The 22,945-nt window shown below is 44.1% G+C and overlaps 1 protein-coding gene across 1 annotated transcript in view; it reads left to right on the forward strand.

Annotated features, from left to right (window-relative positions):
* The first annotated feature begins 6,121 nt into the window (after positions 1-6,121).
* Positions 6,122-22,945, forward strand: part of trim62.1 (tripartite motif containing 62, tandem duplicate 1) — a 102,044-nt gene continuing 85,220 nt past the window's right edge. Inside the window, exon 1 of the mRNA XM_080215137.1 lies at positions 6,122-6,651. Coding sequence (XP_080071263.1) covers positions 6,247-6,651 — 405 coding nt within the window. The 5' untranslated portion in view covers positions 6,122-6,246. The remainder of the gene's footprint in view (positions 6,652-22,945) is intronic.

A 22,945-nucleotide genomic window follows, 5' to 3' on the forward strand; every position in this document is an offset into this window, starting at 1 on the left:
TGGGAAGGAGGATTCTGAAAGCTTATTTATAAAATGACCAAACTCAACTTACATCTGAAATCTAATTGAGGAGCTTTTTTTATTCATTCATGGGCATTGCTGGGTGAAAACAGAAAGAAGTCTCACAACGCCAGCATTTAATGCCAATTTTCCCGAGGACAAGGGAGCGAGGGAGATCTATTTGTCCCTGTATCAACCAGCCACAGCCCTTACAAGTGGACTTTATTTGAATCATTCAATGGATGTATGCAGCACTGGCAAGGTCAGCTTTTATTTCCTATCCCTAATTGCCCTTGAGAAGGTAGTGCTGAGCTACTGTATGGAACTGCTGCAGTCCATCTGGTTTAGATACACCCGCAGTGCAGTCTCTAGTGCCTATAGCAAGACAAATGCTCAATAATGTGCCACATATTGATGTTAAACTGGTGTTACAGTTAGACAACATTTCAAGAATGATTAATGTGGAAAATGATACAGTAGCTTGGGGTTTTCAGGTGACTGGTCTGAGCTATTGTTTTGCCTTCAGACTATGCAGCATTTTATCTGGGAATGTTACATATGAATGTATGAAAAATAACGGACGGGGTGAAAGACAATTGTCTCGCACAAAGATGTTGTCTTGCACATCACAATATATACACAGCCCAGCCCACGGTCCACCAGTTCTTGTTTGATGAGTATAGCTAAGTTGCTTCATTTGTTAGTTATAGCTAAACTGTGTTATTAAATAAAGATTGTTTTAGTATAAAGGATCCCTAATTTGTCAGGGGGATTACTCCCAAAGTGAAGTGCCCTATCCTTGTATTTATTCAAAAAAAATTGTTGGGGTCTAGTCTGGCTTCCAGAACCTTGGGGTTCCGGTCCAGCACGTTATCACTTGATTTCCAAATGGAGAGGCTGCAGAGAGAAGAGTATTTGGGTTGGACGGTGCATTAGCAGCAGGATCTTGCAAATGTATTTCTGCACTTAGTCCACATGGATCCACAGATTGGACACAAAGTGAGAAAAGCTTCCATTTCACTGGGACAGATGTCTTTACATTACAATGAGTTTAAATTGGGCAGGAGAACAAAGGGATCAAGGGGTATGATCAAAGGGATCAATGGACTATGAAGAGAGACTAAATAGACTGGGTCTGTACTCGTTGGAGTTTAGAAGGATGAGGGGGGATCTTATAGAAACATATAAGATAATGAAAGGGTTGGATAGGGTAGAGGTAGAGAGGTTCTTCCCGCTCAGAAAGGACAACAGGACTAGAGGGCACAGCCTCAAGATAAGGGGGGTGCAGTTTAGAATGGAGTTGAGGAGGAACTTCTTCACTCAAAGGGTGGTGAATCTCTGGAATTCTCTGCCCATTGAAGTGGTGGAGGCTGCCTCGCTAAATATATTTAAGTCACGGGTAGATAGGTTTTTGACAGACAAGGGAATTAAGGGTTATGGGGAGAAAGCGGGAAAGTGGAACTGAGCCACTTCAGTTCAGCCATGATCTTATTGAATGGCGGGGCAGGCTCGAAGGGCTAGATGGCCTACTCCTGCTCCTATTTCTTATGTTCTTACGTTCTTATGGGTATAGAAACTCAATTTTGCTAAAAGTAGCAACACAGGTTGATAAAAATGAACAAAGCACTCGGATTCACTTCCGGGGGAATGGGAAAGCTGAGATCTTATGTTAAACTTGTATTGGACATTGGATAGACATATTGTTAAACCTCAGGCCAGAAATTCCAAGGTATCTTGTGAAGTTAGCCTGATTTTGGCATTGGTGAACATAAATTCAAATGACCAATTAGGAAGCTTTTGGCAAAGTTTATTTAAGAACACCCGTTAGAATATAACAAAAAGAATTGTCATAACTTTTACCAATTACAAAACTTAAGCATGACACAGTATAACTCTTAACAGCTAGCTATCTTTGTTGTTCTAATTTAAAAGCAATACTCCATAGACATACACCCTTGTTCAGAATTAGTTAGCACTAAAACAAGTATGCTCACGTGATACTAGATTTCCAGCTTTCTAACACCAATGGACAGAAATAGCCTTCAGAGAAGGCTATCTCCTCAAGACAGTAAAACAGAGCAGTAGATCTAGTCTCTAGTAGCTTCCAGTCTTCAGACTTCGGAGTCAGAAAAGGATACCTCTCTCTCTTTCCGCAACTCTAAGCAGCATCTGAAACAGCTAAATAGGAATCCTCTGTGTAAGCCTAGCTATGCCCTGTCATCTGACCTGACCTGTCAATTATCCCAATCAAGCTCTACTCTGCAATTCCAGGGGAACATTAAAACTACAGAACACTGCATTAGTTCAGATTAAAACAAACATGATATTAATTATACTGTTTCAGTAACAATAATAATTATAGTGCTTCAGTAACTGCCTCAGGCAAAATGGCTCTGACTAAATGCCAGGGACTGCTTGAAACATCCTGCAGATAAACACGATTAAAATACGTTTCTTAAAGGCACGGTATTGTCACAACACTTAACAGTATTGTGAACAGTTTGGTTCTCCATATTATAAAAAGGTGCAAAAAAGATTTATAAGGAGGGTATCAAATTGAGCATTCAAATCCACATGGATGGAAAGACCAAATAGGCTGGAGTTTTTCTCGAGGAAGAAGAAATCTGAAGGGTGGCCTAATGGAAATCTTTAATATCACAGAAGTGTTAGATATAGTTGGAATAGAGAAGATGTTTCCACTTGTGGGAGATACCAAAACTAGGAGTCATCATATAAGAGGGTCACCAATAAAGAATTCGGGAGAAATTTCCTTACCCAGAAATTGTTGGAATGTGGAACTATTTATCACAAGAGTATGCGAAGTGAATAGCATAGATGCATTTTAGAAACAAGGTAGATGTAGGAGAAAGGAAGGACTAGAAGGTTATTTTGATGGGGTTAGATGGACAAGGGCAGGAGAAGGCTTGTGTGGATGATAGCCATTGGCATGGATCAGTTGCCCTGTTCTTGTGGTGCGCGGACTATATAATTCTGTATCACTTCTGAGCATAAAAAGCAACATGCTATGAAAATGAATGTGTAAATAGTGAAAGCCTAAAATAAAACCAGAAAATAGTAGGAAAGAATATCAGATCAGTCAGTCCAGCAGAGGGAGATCCATTCATACTTCAGCTGTTCCAGTCTTTGAATATACTGAATATTATTGGGGGCCAGTCACACTGTGACCAAGATTTTAAAGACAGACAAAAAGATCTTTTTTTATTATTATTTATTAGTGTCACAAGTAGGCTTACATTAACACTGCAATGAAGTTACTGTGAAAATCCTCTAGTCACCACACTCTGGCACCTGTTCGGATACACTGAGGGTGAATTTAGCATGTCCAATGCACATCTTTTCGGACTGCGAGAGGAAAACATAACAGGCTACAAGATGAAGACATGTCGCTGACTCCAACACATCCCTCCCTGATGAGCTCAATGCATTTTCTGCTTGTTTTTGAGCAAGAGGTCAGATCGTGGAGGGTCAGATCTCAAACAGTGATGAGACAGAGTACAGGAATGAGGTCGAGAGTCTGGTGAACTGGTGGGGCAACAATAATCTCTCCCTTAATGTCAACAAAACAAAGGAGATTGTCATTTACTTCAGGAATTATAAAGGAGAACATGCCCCTGTCTACATCAACAGGGGCGAAGTAGAAAGGGTCGAGAGCTTCAAGTTTTTGGATGTCCCGATCACCAACAACGTGTTCTGGCCTCCCCCCCCCCCATGCCGACACTATAGTTAAGAAAGCTCGCCAACGCCTCTACTTTCTCAGAAGACGAAGGAAATTCGGCATATCAGCTACTATTCTCACCAACTTTTACAGATGCACCATAGAAAGCATTCTTTCTGATTGTATCACAGCTTTTTATGGCTCCTGCTCTGCCCAAGACTGCAAGAAACTACAAAAGGTCGTGAATGTACCCCAATCCATCACACAAACCAGCCTCCCTTCCATTGACTCTTGTCTACACTTCCCACTGCCTCGGCAAAGCAGCCAGCATAATTAAGGACCCCGTGCACCCTGGACACTCCCTCTTCCACCTTCTTCCTTCTGAAAAAAAATACAAAAGTCTGAGGACATGGTGCCAACCGACTCAAGAACAGATTTTTCCCTGCTGCTATCAGACTTTTGAATGGATTTACTTTGCATTAAGTTGATCTTTTTCTACATCCTAGCTATGACTGTAACACTACACTCTGCACTCTCTCATTTTCTTCTCTATAAACAGTATGCTTTGTCTGTACAGTGCGCAAGAAACAATACTTTTCCATTGTATATGCTTATTGCCTATATACACATGACAATAATAAATCAAATCAAAGATATTGGAGCACCTGGAGGAAACCCATGCAGACACGAAGAGAATGTACAGACTCTGCACAAATAGTGAGCTAAGCCAGGATTTGAACTCGGGTCCCTGGTGCTGTGAGACAGCAATGCTAACCACTGTGCCATCCTAATTGATCCAGTTCCTTTCATGGCTTCAGGATGTTTCAAAGAACTTCAAAACCAATTGAATATTTCTGAAGTGTCGTCACAGTTATAATAGGCAGAAACAAGACAACCAAAATGTGCAGAGCAGGATCCCACCAATAGCAATGACATTAATGTCCAGGGTAATCTCTTTACGTGACATTGGTTAAAGGATAGGTGTCAGGCCAGGATGCCGGGAGAACTCAATTTAATTGAAAAGCAGATTGTCTTACATCCACTTAAAAGGCAGATGGTTTAACGACCCATACAATAGATGGCACCTCTAACAGTACAGCACTCCCTCAGTACTGTACTGACACGTCAGCCTGGAGTCTCGAGAGTGGGACTTCCTTCTGATTCAGAGGTGAGAGTATTTGTATTGGGCTAACACTAGCAGCAAAACCCAAGTTTGATGATATCTCATTCTTATTGCAGAATCAGAATCCCCACAGTACAGAAGGAGGCCATTCAGCCCATTGAGTCTGCACCGGCTCTCCAATAGAGCAAATCACCCTGTCCCTATCCTTGTAACCCCACATATTTTCCTGTCTAATCCCACTAACCTACACATCTTTGGATACTAGCATGCTGTCCTTTCCTTATCTCTGAACGGTATGCTATGTCCACTTAGCATGCAAGAAACAATACTTTTCACTGTATACTAATACATGTGACATTAATAAATCAAATCAAACCAAACTAAGGCTATTTGCCGTGTCTAATCCACCAAAGCTGTACATCTTTGGACTATGAGAGGAAACAGGAGCACCTGGAGGAAACCCACAGAGAGAGATGGGCTGAATGGCCTCCTTCTGCATTGCAGGGATTCTATGAATTCCAGAATATTACCAAAAATTAAATTGCCAAAGGGACACAGGTTCAAACTGGCGAAAAGTAAATCGAGAGTTATATCAGGTAATGTTCTAGTAAAGAGTATTGGACATGCCGTCGCTATTTGGAAGTTACTTTAAATTACATGTTCCCTTTCTCTACTGTTCCCAGTTACATGTTTAAAAATCTATTTTGATGGTATTAACCTCTTTAAATAGAAGTGAAGCGCTGGTTTCAGGGACACCGTGATGCCTCCACAGTTGAAGTGCGAGCCAGCCCTCCCCCCTTGGCATCATTAGTTGGGAAGCAGAGGGTAGGGGCAACCACTGGGTGAAGATGTTTTTGCACTCTTTTCAAAAGAGTGGAAAATTGGCAAAGTTTTAAAGGCGACCCTTAAAAAGTGGATTAAGGTTATTCCCCAATAGGAAGTGGGGGACTCCCAGTCATCTGGCGGCCTGTAGCGGCACAAAAGATTTAAGAATTGATTTCCCTTTTTTTGTTAGAGGTAGCGAATCCGATTGCAACATTAATGTAACACAATAACACGGTCAAGGAGCGACCATTTCCTTAGGGGGAAGGGATAAGAGACGGAAAAAAATGTGGGGAGTTTAACCTGGAAAGGGGGTGAAATCGCCTGGAAAGGGGAGAGGGGGTTGTATGTGGCTGGGTGAAGTGGGAGTGAGGAGGGGGGGTTGGAGGGACTGAGGTTTAAAGGGTAAAGGTAGGCTTTCTCCTCCCCCCCACCCCCCCTCTCTCTGTCCCAGGTAGTAACTTGGTGCTTCCCACAGGAACACTTCCTGGAATGAAATTGATCAGCAGTGAGGAGGATCGCAGAGAGAAATTCACATCAGAGTAAAGGGAGAGAGAGAGAAGAGAGAAGCTCCTGGTCTAATATAACCCCCACCTCTTCCCAGTCTCAGCCCTTTGTGCTCCTTATGGCTTGCAGCCTCAAAGACGAGTTGCTTTGCTCCATCTGCCTCAGCATCTACCAGGACCCCGTGAGCTTTGGCTGCGAGCATTATTTCTGTAGGAAGTGTATCACCGAGCACTGGAACCGGCAGGATCACTGCTCCAGGGACTGCCCCGAGTGCCGGAGGAGCTTCAGGGACCCCTTGCTCTCCCCCAGCCTCAAGCTGTCCAATATCGTGGAGAGGTACAGCGCTTTCCCCCTGGACGCCATCCTCCAAGCCCAGAGGAACTCCTTCCCCTGTAAGGACCATGACAAAGTCAAGCTGTTCTGTCTGAATGACAAATGCCTGGTGTGCTTCTTTTGCGACGAGCCAGCCCTCCACGAACAACATCATGTCACCAACATCGAGGAATCCTTTGAAGAGATCCAGGTAATCCACCACTTTCATGGACAGAACACAGTCATGATCTTAAAGGGGCTTTGGTCTAAAGAAATATCAATAGTCATGCAATTGACACGCTTTCGCTCTCTCTCTTCCCCCACCATGTCGTTTATAAATGTCATTTATGTCAACTCATTGATACAACACAATATTTACTGCATAGGAACTAAGCTGTCTTTAAACAAACTCTGTATTTAAACAAAAATTCTCTTTCTGGGCAAAAGTCATTGCCCAGAGATTTCTGGTAATCTGATGCACTGAATTTGGGAGGGGAGATGTTGAGGGTGGCGAGGTCCAACCAAAATAACTTCACCATAACTTAAATATATCCTATAGAGGCAAATGTTTCTCAGCCTGAGCTAACTGAACATTATAGAACCCAACTTACTCTATATTTTAAAGAGGCAGTGCCTTGGTGAAAAGTATTTGCCAAATCCTTCCTGGGGGGAGGGGGGAGTGGTTCCTGTACCAGGCTGGTTGAGATGTGAGATGTAGGGTGATCAGGTGATATTTGGGGTGCTTGACTAACCTCCAGATACATTTTTTTTCATGAGTTTTGCAATCTTTTTAAATGTTGCAGTTTGTTTTGGATTTCTGTACAATTTATGACCACTTCTTAAAAAAAAACAATTACATCCCCTCCTCCTTCAGAAAGTGCTGATAATTTGCTAGGGTGCTGCTTGTGAGCGGGGGTGGGGGAACACACAGAGAAGTCACCACCTTGGGTGGTACAATGGTTAGCACTGCTGCCTCACAGGAACCAGGGTTCAATTCCTGGCTTCAGTCACTGTCTATGTAGAGTTTGCACATTCTCCCTGTGTCTGTGTGGGATTCCTCCCACAGTTGAAAAATGTGTGGGCTGTGTTGGTTGGCCATGCTAAATTGTCCCTTAGTGTCAGGGAGATTACCAGGGTAAATAGAACAAAGAAAATTACAGCACAGGAACAGGCCTTTTGGCCTTCCAAGCCTGCACTGACCATGCTGCCTGACTGAACTAAAACCCCCTATTCTTCCGGGGACCACGTCCCTCTATTCCATTCCTAGTCATGTATTTGTCAAGACGCCCCTTAAAAATCACTATTGCATCTGTTTCCACTACCTCCCTTTGCAGTGAGTTCCAGGCATCCACCACACTCTGTTTAAAAAAAACATAGAATTAAGGGGATAGGGCTTGGTTTGATGGGCTGAATGGCCTTTTCTTGCACTGTACAGATTCTATGTTTTTTATCTCAGCCTGTTGGCCATTTTTGAGGCTGAACCGTGACTGTGTGTCGGGAAGCAGCTTGAACTGAAGAGGTGAGAGCCCATTCTCATTCTGGTATCACATCTGGGTAGTTCCATTGGGGATCACCGCATACTAACCTTTGATTTTTTTTTTCTTTTCCCTGCTCAAGGCTAGATGAAGCTAATTGTGGTATTTCAATATTTATACACCTCCTTTCCTGGCTGTAGGATGTCTTAAAATTGTTTTATAAACCCAACAAGGCATCTTTGTTTTTGAAGTGTAGTCGTTGTATGGGAAATGTTGCAGTTAATATATGCATGATAGATCTGATGATTTTTTTTTAAATGATATTGTTTGAAGGTTAAATCTTGGCCAGGATACAAGATGGTGTCTGGCCCTGCTCTTTTTCCCCAAAATAACCCCACTAGATGTTTTAATTTCACCTGAGAGAGCAGATTGATGCTTAGTTAATATCCGTTCAAAAGATCACATCCTGATAGTGTAACCCTGAAAACAACATCAGGTTAGATTTCATGCTTCAGCCTCTAGGGTAGGACTTGAACTTAAAACCTTCTGACTTAGAAGAAATGTTGCTATCACTAAACCACATTTCATGGGATGTGGGCTTCGTCAGTTAGGCCAGCATTTATTGTCCATCCCTCGAGAAGGTGGTGTTGAGCCACCTTCTTGAACAGCGGCAGACCATATAGTACAGGATCACCCACAGGAAGAGAGTTCCAGGATCTCAACGCACTGACAATGGTGGAACGGCGATATGTTTCCAAGTCAGGGTTGAGTGTGTCTTGGAGGGGAATTTGAAGGTGATGCTGTTCCCATGCATCTGCTGCCCTTATCCTCCCAGGTGATAAAGGTCACAGGTTTGGAAGGTGCTGTCTCAGGAGCCTTGGTGACTTGCTGCAGTGCATCTTGTAGATGGTGCACACTGGTGGTGGAGGGAGTGAATATTTAAAGTGTTGGATGGGGTGCCAGTCAGGCAGGCTGCTTTGTCCTGGATGGTGTTGAGCTTCTTGGGTGTTGTTGGAGCTGCATTCACCCAGACAAAGGACAATATTCCATCGCACTCCTGACTTGTGCCTTGTACATAGTGGAAAGGTTCTAGGGAGTCAGGAGGTGAGTTGCTTGCTGCATACTTTCCATCCTTTACCTGTGCTGGAAGCCACAGTAATTTATAAGGCCAGAACAATTCAGTTTCTGGTCAGTGGTAACCCTAGGATGTTGATAATGGGGGATTCAGTGATGGTAATGCCAAGGGATGATGGTGAGATTCTCTCTTGCTGAAGGGAGATGGCACTTGTGTGGCATGATTGTAACTTGCCACTCAGTTGTCCAATGCTGAATATTGTCCAGTTTGTTCTGCATATGGATTAGACTGCTTCAGTATCCGAGGAGTCACAAATGCACGTTGTGCAAAGCATCAGCGAACATTGCCATTTCTGTCCTGATGATGGAGAGGCTTAGGATACTACCCCAAGAAATGCTTGCAGTGATGTCCAGGGTCTGAAATGACTAACTTGTAACAAACACAACCGTTTTCCCTTGTGCTCGGTATGACTCCAACCAGTGGAGAGCTTTTCTCCCTGATTTGCTTTGACTTCAGTTTTGCTAGAATCATACAATGCAGAAGAGGCCCTTCGGCCCATTGAGTCTGCACTGACACATTAGAAACACCTGAATTCCCACCTATTTCCATTGAATGTTATGACATGCCAAGTGCCCATCCAAGGACTTTTCTTAAAGGATGTGAGGCAACCTGCCTCTACCACCTTCCCAGGCAGCTCATTCCAGACTGTCACCATCCTCTGGGTAAAAAAGCTATTCCCCACACACACATGCACACCCACACCACCCGCCGAATCTCCTGCTCCTCATCTTGAACTTATGTCCCCTCGTGACTGACCCTCCCTTTAAGGGGAGCAGCTGTTCCTTATCCACCTTGAACATGCCCCTCATGATCTTGTGTAACTCAATTTGGTCGCCCCTCAGTCTTCTCCTCTCCAAAGAAAACAACCAGTTAGGGCTTCTTAATGCCACATTCAGTCAAATGTTGCTGCCACTAAGTTGCAACTTCTTTTAAACTCTTTCATGGGATTGTGTCTTCTCTAGTTAGACAAGCATTTATTGCGCACCCCTAATTGCCATTGAGAAGGTGACAGTGAGTCATTTTCTTGAATCGCTGCAGACTGTACGGTATTGGGGCACCCACAGTGGTGTTAGGGCAGTCAGCCTTGCCTCACCTCTGGAGTACAGCTGTTGTTCATGTTTGAATTAAGGCTGTAATGAGTGGCCCTGGCAGAACCCAGGTTAAGCATCAGTGAGAAGGTCAGTGCTGACAAATCAGCTTGTTCCCCACAGAATTCTGAGCCATGTTGCTTAGGTCAAAACCACTCTTTTTTTTTCCCCTATTCACATTATTTTTTACAAGTATCACACTCCATTTTGGCCATTCGCTGAGTGGCTAGAGACCAGGTAAGGATGGCATATTCTCTAAAGGACATGAGTGAACTAGATGGATTTTTAATCGTAATCACAGATTAGCTATCAATTCCAAATTTTTATCTTGGATGTAAATTCCAGAGGATTAGCCTGGGCCTTTGGATTCCCAGTCCGCACTGTACCCCTACATCACCATCTCCTCCATTTCCTGATCCTGTTTCCCAATGTTAAACCTTCCACCATTTTTAGTTTAATTAGTGGAATGATGGGATTGGGTCACAGCTGATGATATTATCACTGATTCTGCACTGATTCCGTCAAAGTTGCAAATTCCCTATCGATGGTATTTTGTTTCAGGGAAGTGGAATGAGCACCTGTCAGTACTTGCAGTGGATGACACCAGAATATTTCTATCATGGAATTTTATTTCCCCTTCATATCTGCTAAGAAACATGACCAAAGTCTAACAGGTATATTGGATTTACAGATCAACACACAAATGGAATCATGGGCAGCATGGTGGTTAGCACTGCTGACTCTCAGTGCCAGGGACCAGGGTTCAATTCTGGCTTTGGGTGACTGTGTGGAGTTTGCATGTTCTCCCTGTGTCTGCGTGGGTTTCCTCCCAATACCTGAATTCATGCTGGTTAGATGCATTGGCCGTGCTAAATTCTCCCTCAGTGTACCCGAACAGACGCCAGAGTGTGGCAACTAGGGGATTTTCACAGTAACTTCATTGCAATGTAAGTCTACTTGTGACACTAATAAATAAACTTTAAAAAATTAGAAGGAGGTGAGTGTAAAAACAAAATACTGCAGATACTGGAATCTGAAACAAAAATGGGAAATCTCAGCGGATCTGACAGCGTCTTAAGGGTCATCCAGACTCAACGTTTGGCTCTATTCTCTCCCCACACATGCTGTCAGACCTGTTGAGATTTTCCAACATTTTCTGTTTTCTGTGTTAGAAGGAGGTTATATGGACCAAATGACGGCAAAGAGTTCCAAAGGCTCACAGCCCTCAGAAGAAATTTCTCCTCATCTCAGTCTTCGATTGGCTCCTCTGTGTTCTGTGACTATGTCCTGTGGTCCTGGACTCTTCCATGAAGGGAAACATACTCTCAGCATTTACCCTGTCAAGCCCCTTAAGAATCCTCTTTGTCTCAATAAGATCATTCTCTCCCATATTCTTACCGAGGCCCCAATTTGTTCCAGTTCCCATGTGGTGTCCGAGGGCACTCACACCTTCTGGGCACCACAGGGGCTGGGGCATATTATTGACCCCTTTGATCGCATTTTAATTTGATGTTTTAAATTTCCTTTCTACTTTGTCTTCTGTTTTGGTCAGTTCCCTTCTTTTTGGGGGCTGTCCCTTTTTAATTGTCCCTTGGTTACTTTGATTTAGTTTAATTGTTTTGTCAAAGAGATTGACTTGTTACAGTTCCATCGGTGTGCGTTGTCTTTGTTACCTAGTTATCCGTTCTTCGTGTGCCAACCTGGATGATGGGTGTTGGAGAGTCATGCTGCAACAGGCGGGGAGTATTACAGCCAAGGCTTGATTGTGGTCATATCCAATGAATAGAGCTTTGATTATTGATCAGAAGGGGGAAAGCTCTGGCTATGTCTCTCTTCGTTGGCCAAGAGCTGACAAAATGAACGGTAGTGTTCTGATTATGGTCATGATTTCGATCAGCATTGAGGGAGAATTGATCTGTATGGCCCAGTTCCACAGTGGACAGTACCACGCCAACAGAAGCATTTGGGAAATAGTGCCCATTATCTTTTGCGGCTGATATCATTAAATTTTTTGGATTCAGATGGTTAATGTAGGTGGCCTTTTTAACTCTTTTAATTGAATGAAAAGCTTGACGTATCAAGAGTGTTTAAGGACTCTGGGTCTGTGCTCGATGGAGTTTAGAAGGATGAAGGGGCATCTCATTGAAACTTACAGAATACTGAAAGGCCTGGATAGAATGGATCTGGGGAAGGTGTTTCCATTAGTAGGAGAGACTAGGATCCGAGGGCACAGCCTCAGAGTAAAAGGATGACCCTTTAGAAATGAGCTCAGGAGGAATCTCTTCAGCCAGAGGACGGTGAATCTATGGAATTCATTGCCACATAGGGCTGTGGAGAGCAGGTCATTGGGTGTATTTAAGACAGGGATAGATAGGTTCTTGATTGGTAAGGGATCAAAGGTTATAGGGAAAAGGCAGCAGAGAAACGTATCAGCCATGATTGAATGGCAGAGCAGACTCGATGGGCCGAATGGCTTAATTCTGCTTTATATCTTATGGTCCTACGCGTGAAGTAAATTTGCGAATGAACACTTTTACCCTCCATTTGTCTCCAGTTTCAAAAGCACCAACTGAGACAACCCTGTCCTGTAAAGGATCCAGTACTCGTGCTGTTGTAACGCAAAACCCTCTCCTGAAAGTAGTTCCATTGGGTGTTTCTGAAGGAAAGTGTAACTCCTGACAGATCTGCCACTGTTCCTCTTGCAGCCAAAGGATTCAGTGCAACCATACAGACCTGTAATACACCTCTGTCATAGCTGACTGATAGAAACCTCCACCCTGATTAACAAAAAAATGTTTCTGACTACAGAAAACACTTTCACACCCAAATTCTACACATGAAAATTTGTCCTCTTGCTGCTGGTTCCACTAACAATGATTGTTCACTGTTTTCTGATTTAAGGTGTTGAATAATTAAGAATGTCAATAAATTTATCCGTCTTCTAAGTGAGAGGGGGATTTTCACAGTAACTTCATTGCAGTGTTAATGTAAGCCTACTTGTGACATTAATAAATAAACTTTAAAATGTTCTGATTTACTCACATTTTTAAAATTTATTTATTAGTGTCACAAGTAGGCTTACATTAACACTGCAGTGAAGTTACTGTGAAAATCGTCTAGTCACCACACTCTGGCGCCTGTTCAAGTACACCTGAGGGAGAATTTAGCACGGCCAATGCACCTAACCAGCACGCCTTTCGGACTGTGGGAGGAGTCTGCAGATACTCTCCAAAAGAGCATTTTTACCCAAGCCCTATCCCTGTACCCTCCTTGCATTTAGCAAGACCAATCCACCTAACCTGCACATCTTAGCACGGCCAATCCACCTAACCTAATCTTTAGACTGTGGAGGAAACTGGAGCACCCAGGAGAAACCCACGCAGGCATGGGGAGAACATGCAGTCTCCGCACAGACAGTGACCCAAGCCGGGAATCGAACCTGGGTCTCTGGCGTTTTGAGGCAGCAGTGCTAACCATTGTACCACCAAGTTCTGAAATAAGCAGATTTTTTTTGCTGCTAAACCCGTTTGTCTAGCTTGTGTTCTTTAACAAAGGTAATCCTGAGGTGTTTTATATATGAAGGCAAGTTCATATTAAAAATCAATTTTTAACTGGTGAGGTGGCATGAGTCTGCTTCTTCAGGGCACTTCTGCTGCCAACAATGTGCCTCTATTGGTGCCAAATCTTCACAAGATCCTTTGTTCAACACAGTTGCAAAATATAGACTTCTGGTACATTAAACCTTCAAAAGATCCATTGGGTGGAAGCAATATGAGCACCACTCTGCTGAACGCCTGGTAACAAGATAAAATAATAACGTAATCCTGCTACATTATTGAGTTGCTTCTATTAGCAACGGGCCAATGTTGAACAGGACATGCTCTTTGGGACCTATCCCCTCACACTGAAACCATCAGAGAAGTCCGATGACTGGAAAAAATAGTCACAATTTTTGTTTTTTATTCATTTGTGAGACATAGGCTGAGCCAGCATTTATTGCCCGTCCCTAGCACTGAATGGCTTGCTAGGCCATTTCAGAGGGCAATTGAAAGTCAATCACATTGCTGTGGCTCTGGAGTCGCATGTAGGCCAGAGCGGGTAAGGACGGCGGATTTCCTTCCATTGCGGGAGGTATGGTGCCTTTCTTCTGGGTGCTCTGGTTTCCTCCTGCAGTCCGAAAGACATGCTGCTTAGGTGCATTGCCCGTGCTAAATTCTCCCTCAGTGTACCCGAGCAGGTGTGGTGACTAGGGGATTTTCACAGTAACTTTGTTATCGTGTTAATGTAAGACAACTTGTGACACCAGTAAATAAAATTTTAAAAGGACTTAGTGAACCAGATGGGTTTTTCCAACCATGGTTTCATGGCCAACAGTAGATTCTTAATTCCAGATATTTTTTGTTGAATTCAAATTGCACCAGCTGCGGGATTCGAGCCCGGGTCTCCAGAACATTAGCTGAGTTTCCGGATTAACCGTCTGGCGATTATGTCACTAGGCCATTGCCTCCAGTGGTGATGACTCATGATTCGTCAATATTGAGGCCTCCACAACAAAAGTCCACTGTGGAGGTGTGACAGCTTATGTTGTTGTGAGCTGTAAAGGTTGGCGGGGGTCAGGGAGATTGACTATCCAAGCCCCACAAAAGCCAAAACAGAACGAAGAGGCAAAAAGCTAACTTGGGCAAACTTGCCATGTTTTTTTTGAGTTCCTCTGACCTGAGAACAGAACCAATTCTGTACTGTTTGATTGTCAATTTTTAAAGAAAGCTGGAGTTCTCATCTGCAATTAAGTTTGTTAATGTCACAAGTTGGTTTATATTAATGCCACAATGAAGTTACTGTGAAAATCCCCGAGTCACCACACTTCGGGTATACTGAGGGAGAATTTAGCACAGTCAATACACCTAACCAGCACATATTTCGGGCTGTGGGAGGAAACCGGAGCACCCAGAGGAAACCCACACAGACATGGGGAGAACATGCAAACTCCACATAGACAGTGACCCAAGCTTGGAATCGAACCTGGTGCTGTGAGGCAGCAGTGCTAACCCCTGTATTAATGAGTATTCTTTTCAAAGAGTTTAACGTTGCCCAGAGCCTCTGACTGAAAAAGGGACACCTACTTACAGTCAACACTTTTGATATCACGTTTTAGGTGCAATATCCAGAAATCACAACTGTTAATATGCAAATGGCAAAAGCAAAAGCTGATCACGAGCCTCTAATTGTCATCAGGATGTGCTGATCTAATTTCAATCTTGTGACTTTAAAGGGACAGTTTGCACAGCTGCATTTTAATAAGAAACCGGGTCATAATCCTCCAGTCAATTTACTTACAAAGAAAACTCTCCGACTTGCCGTGAGCAATGCCACAGGCCATCCGCTATATGAACTTAAGAATATATTAACACAATAAATGGGAGCAGAAGTAGGCCCCATGGTCTCTTTTGAGCCTGCTGCACCTTTCAGTGATATCAATGGCTGACCTACCACATAAACGCCACTTTCCCATCCAATCCCCATTTCCCAAAGTCCATTCATCTCATCCTTGATTATACTTAACTGCTGTGTCTCTGTGGTCCTCTTGGGCAGAGATATCCAAGGATTCATCACCCTCTGGGGGAAGAAATTCCTCCTCATCGCCTTCCAAAATGGCTGAGTCCTTTTTTTACCCTGAGCACAGCGCTGCTAGTCCTAGATTCTCCCTGCAGGGGAAGCAGGCTCTCATCATTCGCCCTTCCTGTCCCCCGGGCGAGATTTTCACCAGTGCAGTTTGATTCTCATTCCAGTGTTGTGCCATTGAGTGCTGCCAGAAAGGGTTCCTGCCCAGCCATCATTCAACCCCTCTTCCACTGACCCCTCTTCCACTGGGAAGAGATTGGGTGGGTTGGGATTATTTTCCTTGGAACAAAGAAGGCACGGTAGCACAGTGGTTAGCACTGCTGCTTCACAGCTCCAGGGACTAGGGTTCGATTCCCAGCTTGGGTCACTGTCTGTGTGGAGTTTGCACATTCTCCCTGTGTCTGCGTGGGTTTCCTCCAGGTGCTCCGGTTTCCTCCTACAGTCCAAAGATGTGCGGGTTTGGTTGATTGGCCATGCTAAAATTGCCCCTTAGTATCCTGAGATGTGTAGGTTAGAGGGATTAGTGGGTAAAATATGTAGGGATATGGGAGCAGGGCCTGGGTGGGATTGTGGTTGGTGCAGACTCGATGGGCTGAAGGGCCTCTTTCTGCACTGTAAGGTTCTATGGTTCTAAGGCCGAGTGGTGACTTGATAGAGGTGTACAAGATTAGTCACGCAGTGATTAGCACTGCTGCCTCAGCTTCAGGGACCCGGGTTCGACTCCCAGCTTGGGTCACTGTCTGTGTGGAACATGCATGTTCTCCTTGTGTCTGTGTGGGTTTCCTCCGGGTGCTCCGGTTTCCTCCCACAGTCCAAATGGTTAGGCGCATTGGCAATGCTAAATTCTCCCTGCGTGTACCCAAAAAGGCCCCAGAGTTTAGGGGATTTTCACAGTAACTTAATTGCGGTGTTAATGAAATTACTCGTGACCGATAATGAAATTATGAGGGAAGAGATTGAGTGGACAGGGTAAAATTGTCTCCCTTGGTGGAGAATTCTAGAACCAGGGAACATAGATTCGAGATTGGTGGTAGTAGGCAAGGAGGGCACATGAGGAAGAGCTTTTTTTTAAACTGAGGGTGTCTAGAATTCGCTGCCTGAGTTAGTAGTGGAGGTGGAGACTTTAAATTCTTTTAAAAAGTACCTAGATCTGCATCTTAAGTGCTGTAAACTATGGGCCAGGTGCAGGAAGATGGGATTAGAAAGGGCATCTGGGCTGGCATGGACTAGATGAGCTGAATAGCCTCATTCTGTGCTGTAACTTTTCCATGTTTCTGGTTCTGATCTGCTCCAGTGGTTTACATTGCATCAAATCAATTTCTCTTGGCTATGCGTACTGGCTGGTGTGGATGGATGGACGCTCTTTCAACCAAGGACCCATCTGCAATCAGGTAGTCAGAAAAGACCCTGTGGTACTCTTGTGAAGATACGCAGGAGATTTATAATCCGTGTCCTGGCCAATATTTATCTCGCAAATCCAAATCACTGAAATGGATCATCTGGTGATTATCTCAGAGCTGTTTGTGGGAGTTTGTTTTGTGCACATTAGCTGCTGCGCTTCCTGCTTCACAACAGTGCTGAAAAGTACTTCATTGGCTGTAAAACACTTAGGAGCATCTTGAGGTCCTGAAAGGTGCATTTTAATGCAAATGTATATTTACTTGGAACCCATGACTAGACATCAAGGACATCTCAGTGAAAGCTGTTTAGGTTGGTGCCCACCTCAATTGCCTGTGGCAAAATGGTGAAAACTCTCCTGTTGATCTGATTTTATTATTGCCACATGTATTGGGATAGAGTGAAAAGTATTGTTTCTTGCACGCTATACAGACAAAGCATACCCTTCATAGAGTTCATAGCGGAGAAGGAAAGGACAGGGTGTAAAATGTAGTGTTACAGTCACAGGTAGGCTGTAGAGAAAGATCAACTTAATATAAGTTTTGATTTGTTTTATTATTGTCACATGTATTAGTATACAGTGAAAAGTATTGCTTCTTGCGTGCTATACAGGCAAAACTTACCGTTCATAGAGAAGGAAAGGAGAGAGTGCAGAATGGAATGTTACAGTCATAGAGGGTGTAGAGAAAGATCAACTTAGTGTGAGGTAGGTCCATTGAAACATCTGATGGCAGCAGGGAAGTTGTTCTTGAGTCAATTAGTATGTGATCTCAGACTTTTGTATCTCAACAGAAGGAGGTGGAAGAGAGAATGTCCGGCATGTATGGGGTCTTTGATTATGTTGCTACTTTTCCGAGGTAGCAGTAAGTGTGGATAGAGTCAGTTGATGGGAGGCTGGTTTGCGTGATGGACTGGGCTTCATTCACAACCCTTTGTAGTTTCTTGCGGTCTTAGGCAGAGCAGGAGCCGTACCAAGCTGTGATACAACCAGAAAGAATGCTTTTGATGGTGCATCTGTAAAATAAGGTGAGAGTCATAGCTAACATGCCAAATTCCCTTAGTCTTCTAAGAAAGTAGAAGTGTTGGTGGGCTTTCTTAACTATAGTGTTGGCGTGGGGGGACCAAGACAGGTTGTTGGTGATCTGGACACATAAAAACTTGAAGCTCTCAACCATTTCTAGGTCCATTCAAAAGCCTGGTGGCAGCAGGAAAGAAGCTGTTCTTAAGTTGGTCGGTACGTAGCCTCAGACTTTTGTATCTTTTTCCTGAAGAAAGAAGGTGGAAGAGAGTATAAAGGCAAAACACTGCGGATGCTGGAATCTGAAACGTAAACAGAAAATGCTGGAGAAACTCAGCAGGTTTGACAGCATCAGTGAAGAGAGAATAGAGCCAACGTTTTGAGTCTGGATGACACTTTGTCAGAGCTCTCCAGGGATGCTGTCAGACCTGCTGAGTTTCTCCATGTTTTCTGTTCTTGTGGAGGAGAGTATGCCCTGGGTGAGTGGGGTTCTTTATTACGCTGGCTGCTTTTCCAAGGCAGCGGGAAGTGTAGATAGAGCCAATTGATGGGAGGTTGGTTTGCGTCATGGAATGGGCTCGTTCAATAGAGTCTTCAACAGAGCTCCATTCCTTTTAATTTTATTCCTTTCCCAGATGCTAAGCTGATGTGCGGAGTGGTCAGGTCAAACCTTTAACCCATCTCTTTGCTTGCTCCAAAAAAACAATTCAAACTGAATCCAATTCACAGTCCCCACAAAAGAGACATCCAAGCTGACAAGAACAGGTATTACACCTGATCTCATGCTTGGCCATAGGCTAAAGGCAGAGAGGGCTGCTGGAAGTAAGGGGTCTAACGTAGACATGGTATGATGACACTACCATCATGGTCAGACTATTTAACATTTGCTGCAACAAAATGTAACATTCTCTTTTCCTTGTTTGGGAACCTAAGTTGAGCCACATAGACCAGGAAAGACTTAAAGGATCACCAGTTTGTGCTCATTTATCTGATCTCAGCTGGAACAACATTAAGGAAACTACAATTGATTTCAGCACTTTTGTAGCTAAGGGGATTACCAACTCTCGATTGCTGCCTGTGCTGGGCAGTTTTTGCCGAAGTGCATGTTGGAACTAGGTCAGCAAGTGTTGTGCCTTGAATGATCAACATTGACTGACGTGGGGTCACGTGGACATTAGCATTTGGCAGTACTCCATGTTTCTGGTACCAGAACTCACCAAAAGCCATCCCCTCTAGTTTAAAGTTTATTTATTAGTGTCACAAGTTGGCTTATGTTCACGTTGCAATGTAGGGATTACTGTGAAAATCCCCTAGTCGCCTGCTTGGGGTTATACTGAGGGAGAATTTAGCACGGCCAATGCAGCTAACCAGAAAGTCTTTCGGACCATGGGAGGAGACTGGAGCACGCGGAGGAAACCCACGGAGACAACATGCGGACTCTATACAGACAGTAACCCATGTCGGGAATTGAATCCGGATCTCTGGCGCTGTGAGGAGAAAGGGGTGGGGGTGATAAACAAAGAGAGAATTGACCTCCAACCCTCCCGTCAGGTTTTGTCTCAGCATTTTGCACATTAAGGCTTTGACTCTGGTGGGACGAACTTTTTGTTTTTGTTTGCAAATTTGACCTCAAAACCTATAGGAGCAATTTTGGGATCATTGTATTGTGGAAGACCTTTGAGCTTTGAAAACCGAGCAGTGTTGACATTTTGAGGTACCTGTTAGCCTGCGATTGTGGATTGATTCCAGCTGTTAACTGCACTGGAGAGTGCTTCTCTGAGATTTTCCTGATGATGTACAGTACTTTCTGTTAAAACATTAAAACTTCCCTGTCGGTGCTGCGTGGCTGGTTCAAAGGCACTCTTGTTAACTAAGCGGGAAAGAGGTCAAAGGCTTTTAATTTCACTGAGAAAATCACAAAACTGGCACTTCTCCTCGTTCTTTTTAATTGCTCAACACTTGTAACAAAATGGCATTACAAAAATTACTGTGTTACTCCCATCTGTGGATTAGAATAAAAGAAAAGGGCGGCACGGTAGCACAGTGGTCAGCACTGCTGCTTCACAGCTCCAGAGACCTGGGTTCGATTCCCGGCTCGGGTCACTGTCTGTGTGGAGTTTGCACGTTCTCCTCGTGTCTGCGTGGGTTTCCTCCGGGTGCTCTGGTTTCCTCCCACAGTCCAAAGATGTGCGGATTAGGTTGATTGGCCATGCTAAAAATTGCCCCTTAGTGTCCTGAGGTGCTTAGGTTAGAGGGATTAGTGGGTAAAATATGTAGGGATATGGGGATAGGACCTGGGTGGGATTGTGGTCGGTGCAGACTCGATGGGCTGAAGGGCCTCTTTCTGCACTGCAGGGTTCTATGATTCTAAAGACTTGTAGTTTTAAGACGTATCTCCAACAGCTCAAAGGGTCACTTACACGTAAAGTACTTTGCAACATCATGGACTGTTTTGTAGGCATAACACAGTCCTGATTCCATCTCCCTCCAGGATTGGAGCACATAGTCTGGTTTCAACTCCAGTGCCACACTGAGGGAGTGTTACAATGCTCGATGACTGTGCTTCCTTCAGGTGAGATGTTAAACCCAAGGTTCTTGGTGCTTATTGAAGTGGCCATTAAAAGTCCACAAGAGCCCAGGAGAGATTGCTGATATCATTCCTCCCTCAAAAACAGGAAATGCTGGAAAACCTCAACAGGTTTGACAGCATCTGTGGAGAGGGAATAGAGCCAACGTTTCAACTGTGTTGAACTCTGACAAAGGGTCATCCAGACCCGAAACGTTGGTTCTATTGTATCGCCACAGATGCTGTCAGACCTGCTGTGATTTTCCAGCATTTTCTATTTTTGTTTCAAATTCCAGCATCCGGAGTATTTTGCATCCCTCAAGTCACCTCACCTGAAAACAGTTGATCTGATCATATATCTGATTGATTGATGTTAGTGGACTCTTCCTGTGCAAGGCTGGGCCATGGCGACTTAAAGTTTATTTCTTAGTGTCACAAATAGGATTACATTAACACTGCAATGAAGTTAGTGTGAAAATCCCCAAGTCACCACACTCTGGCGCCTGTTCAGATACACCGAGGGAGAATTTAGCATGGCCAACGTACCTAACCAGCACGTCTTTGAGACTGTGGGAGGAAACCGGAGCACCGTAGGGAACCTGAGCAGACATGGGGAGAATGCGCAGACTCTGCACAGAGAGTGATCCGGGTCCCTAATGCTGCGAGGCAGCAGAGCTAACAACTGTGCCGCCATGTCTTACGTGCAGGCTTGTGTATCAGGTTCCTTATTTAAAATGAATCAAAGTATTTTTTAAAAGAAAAAAAATTTAATGGTGATGTTTAATGACATTTGTTTGGTGCATAATGTATCTCTTCGCCATATGCTGCATCTGCTGTGCCAGAACTCCAGTGAGGCTACAGGATCTTGTGGGAGGGAGTGGGAGAACTAGCTTGCTCAGCTAGATTGTATTTATTTAGCTTCATTTTTCCCCTTGCACCGGCTGTACTTAATCCTGAACATACTCTTGTGCAAATAGCAAGTGTTTGGAATAAATCCTTGTTCGTTCTTGTGCACAGTACTGGGAGACAGACAGGAACAAGATACTCCCTGGCCTCTCATTTTCCCTTGAATGATTTCTCTCTTTTTTTTTTCCCCCTCTTCCCCTCTCCTGAAACCGCTGAGTCTTTCTTGTGGGAAAACTCCCATTGGGTACTCTCTCGGTACTCTTACTTCAACCAGGTGGGTGGCACAGTGGTTAGCACTGCTGCCCCACAACTAATCAGTAATCTCTAAACTGTCTGTGCTTTATATGCTCTGTCTGAGGCCAGAACTCTCCATTCACCTGACGAAGGGACTAACCCCGAAAGCTTGTGAGTCTATTATCAAATAAATCGGTTGGACTAAAACCTGGTGTTGCCTCACAGCGCCAGGGATGGGGTTCGATTCCTGGCTTGGGTCACTGTCTGCAGCGTCTGCATGTTCTCTCCATGTGGGTTTCCTCCGGGCGCTCCGATTCCCTCCCACAGTCTGAAAGATGTGCTGGTCAGGTGAATTGGCCATGCTAAAATTCTCCCTCTGTACCCGAATAGGCGCCGGAGTGTGGCGACTAGGGGATTTTCACAGTAACTTCGCTGCAGTGTTAATGTAAGCCTACTTGTGACTAGTAAATAAACTTTAAGAAATACACAACCGTGGCAATGACGGTTGACTCTGTAGGACACCATAGCTTGGTATGACCTTGTTGTCACTGAAGGACCACACATTTCTTCTCACTGACAATCTACTTTCTTCCAGTCTAAATGTATTACAGCTTGGGTATCCTTTATCCGAAACCTCTCAGTGCCAAGTGCATTTCAGATTTCAGATTGTTTTGGTTTTCTATACCATGTATAGACTTGTCGTAAGAGCCAAAGTCTAGGCTAGCAATAGTCCAAAGTAATGGCTAGAGAAATAAGATGTATTCGAATAATAAATACAGGGAACCTGTAATACGCTTCTCTTTGACACGTCAGCCACAAAAATCACAAAGTAAACAGTGCAGACAAACAACTAGACTTCCCGTGCTGAAGGTCGATGAGATTCAAAACAGTGTGGTTTCTGGATTCACGGATAAAAGATGCTCATAAAGTCCCTACAGGGCAGAAGGAGGCCATACAGCCTATCGGGCCTGCACTGACAATTGCACCTAAGCCCTAACCCGTAACCCCAAATTTACCGCTCTAATCCCGCTAACCTACACACCCCGGTACCCTAAGGGGCAAT

Source organism: Carcharhinus amblyrhynchos, chromosome 30 (genome assembly GCF_965287045.1).
Source record: "Carcharhinus amblyrhynchos chromosome 30, sCarAmb.v2.hapA, whole genome shotgun sequence".
Taxonomy (NCBI): domain Eukaryota; kingdom Metazoa; phylum Chordata; class Chondrichthyes; order Carcharhiniformes; family Carcharhinidae; genus Carcharhinus; species Carcharhinus amblyrhynchos.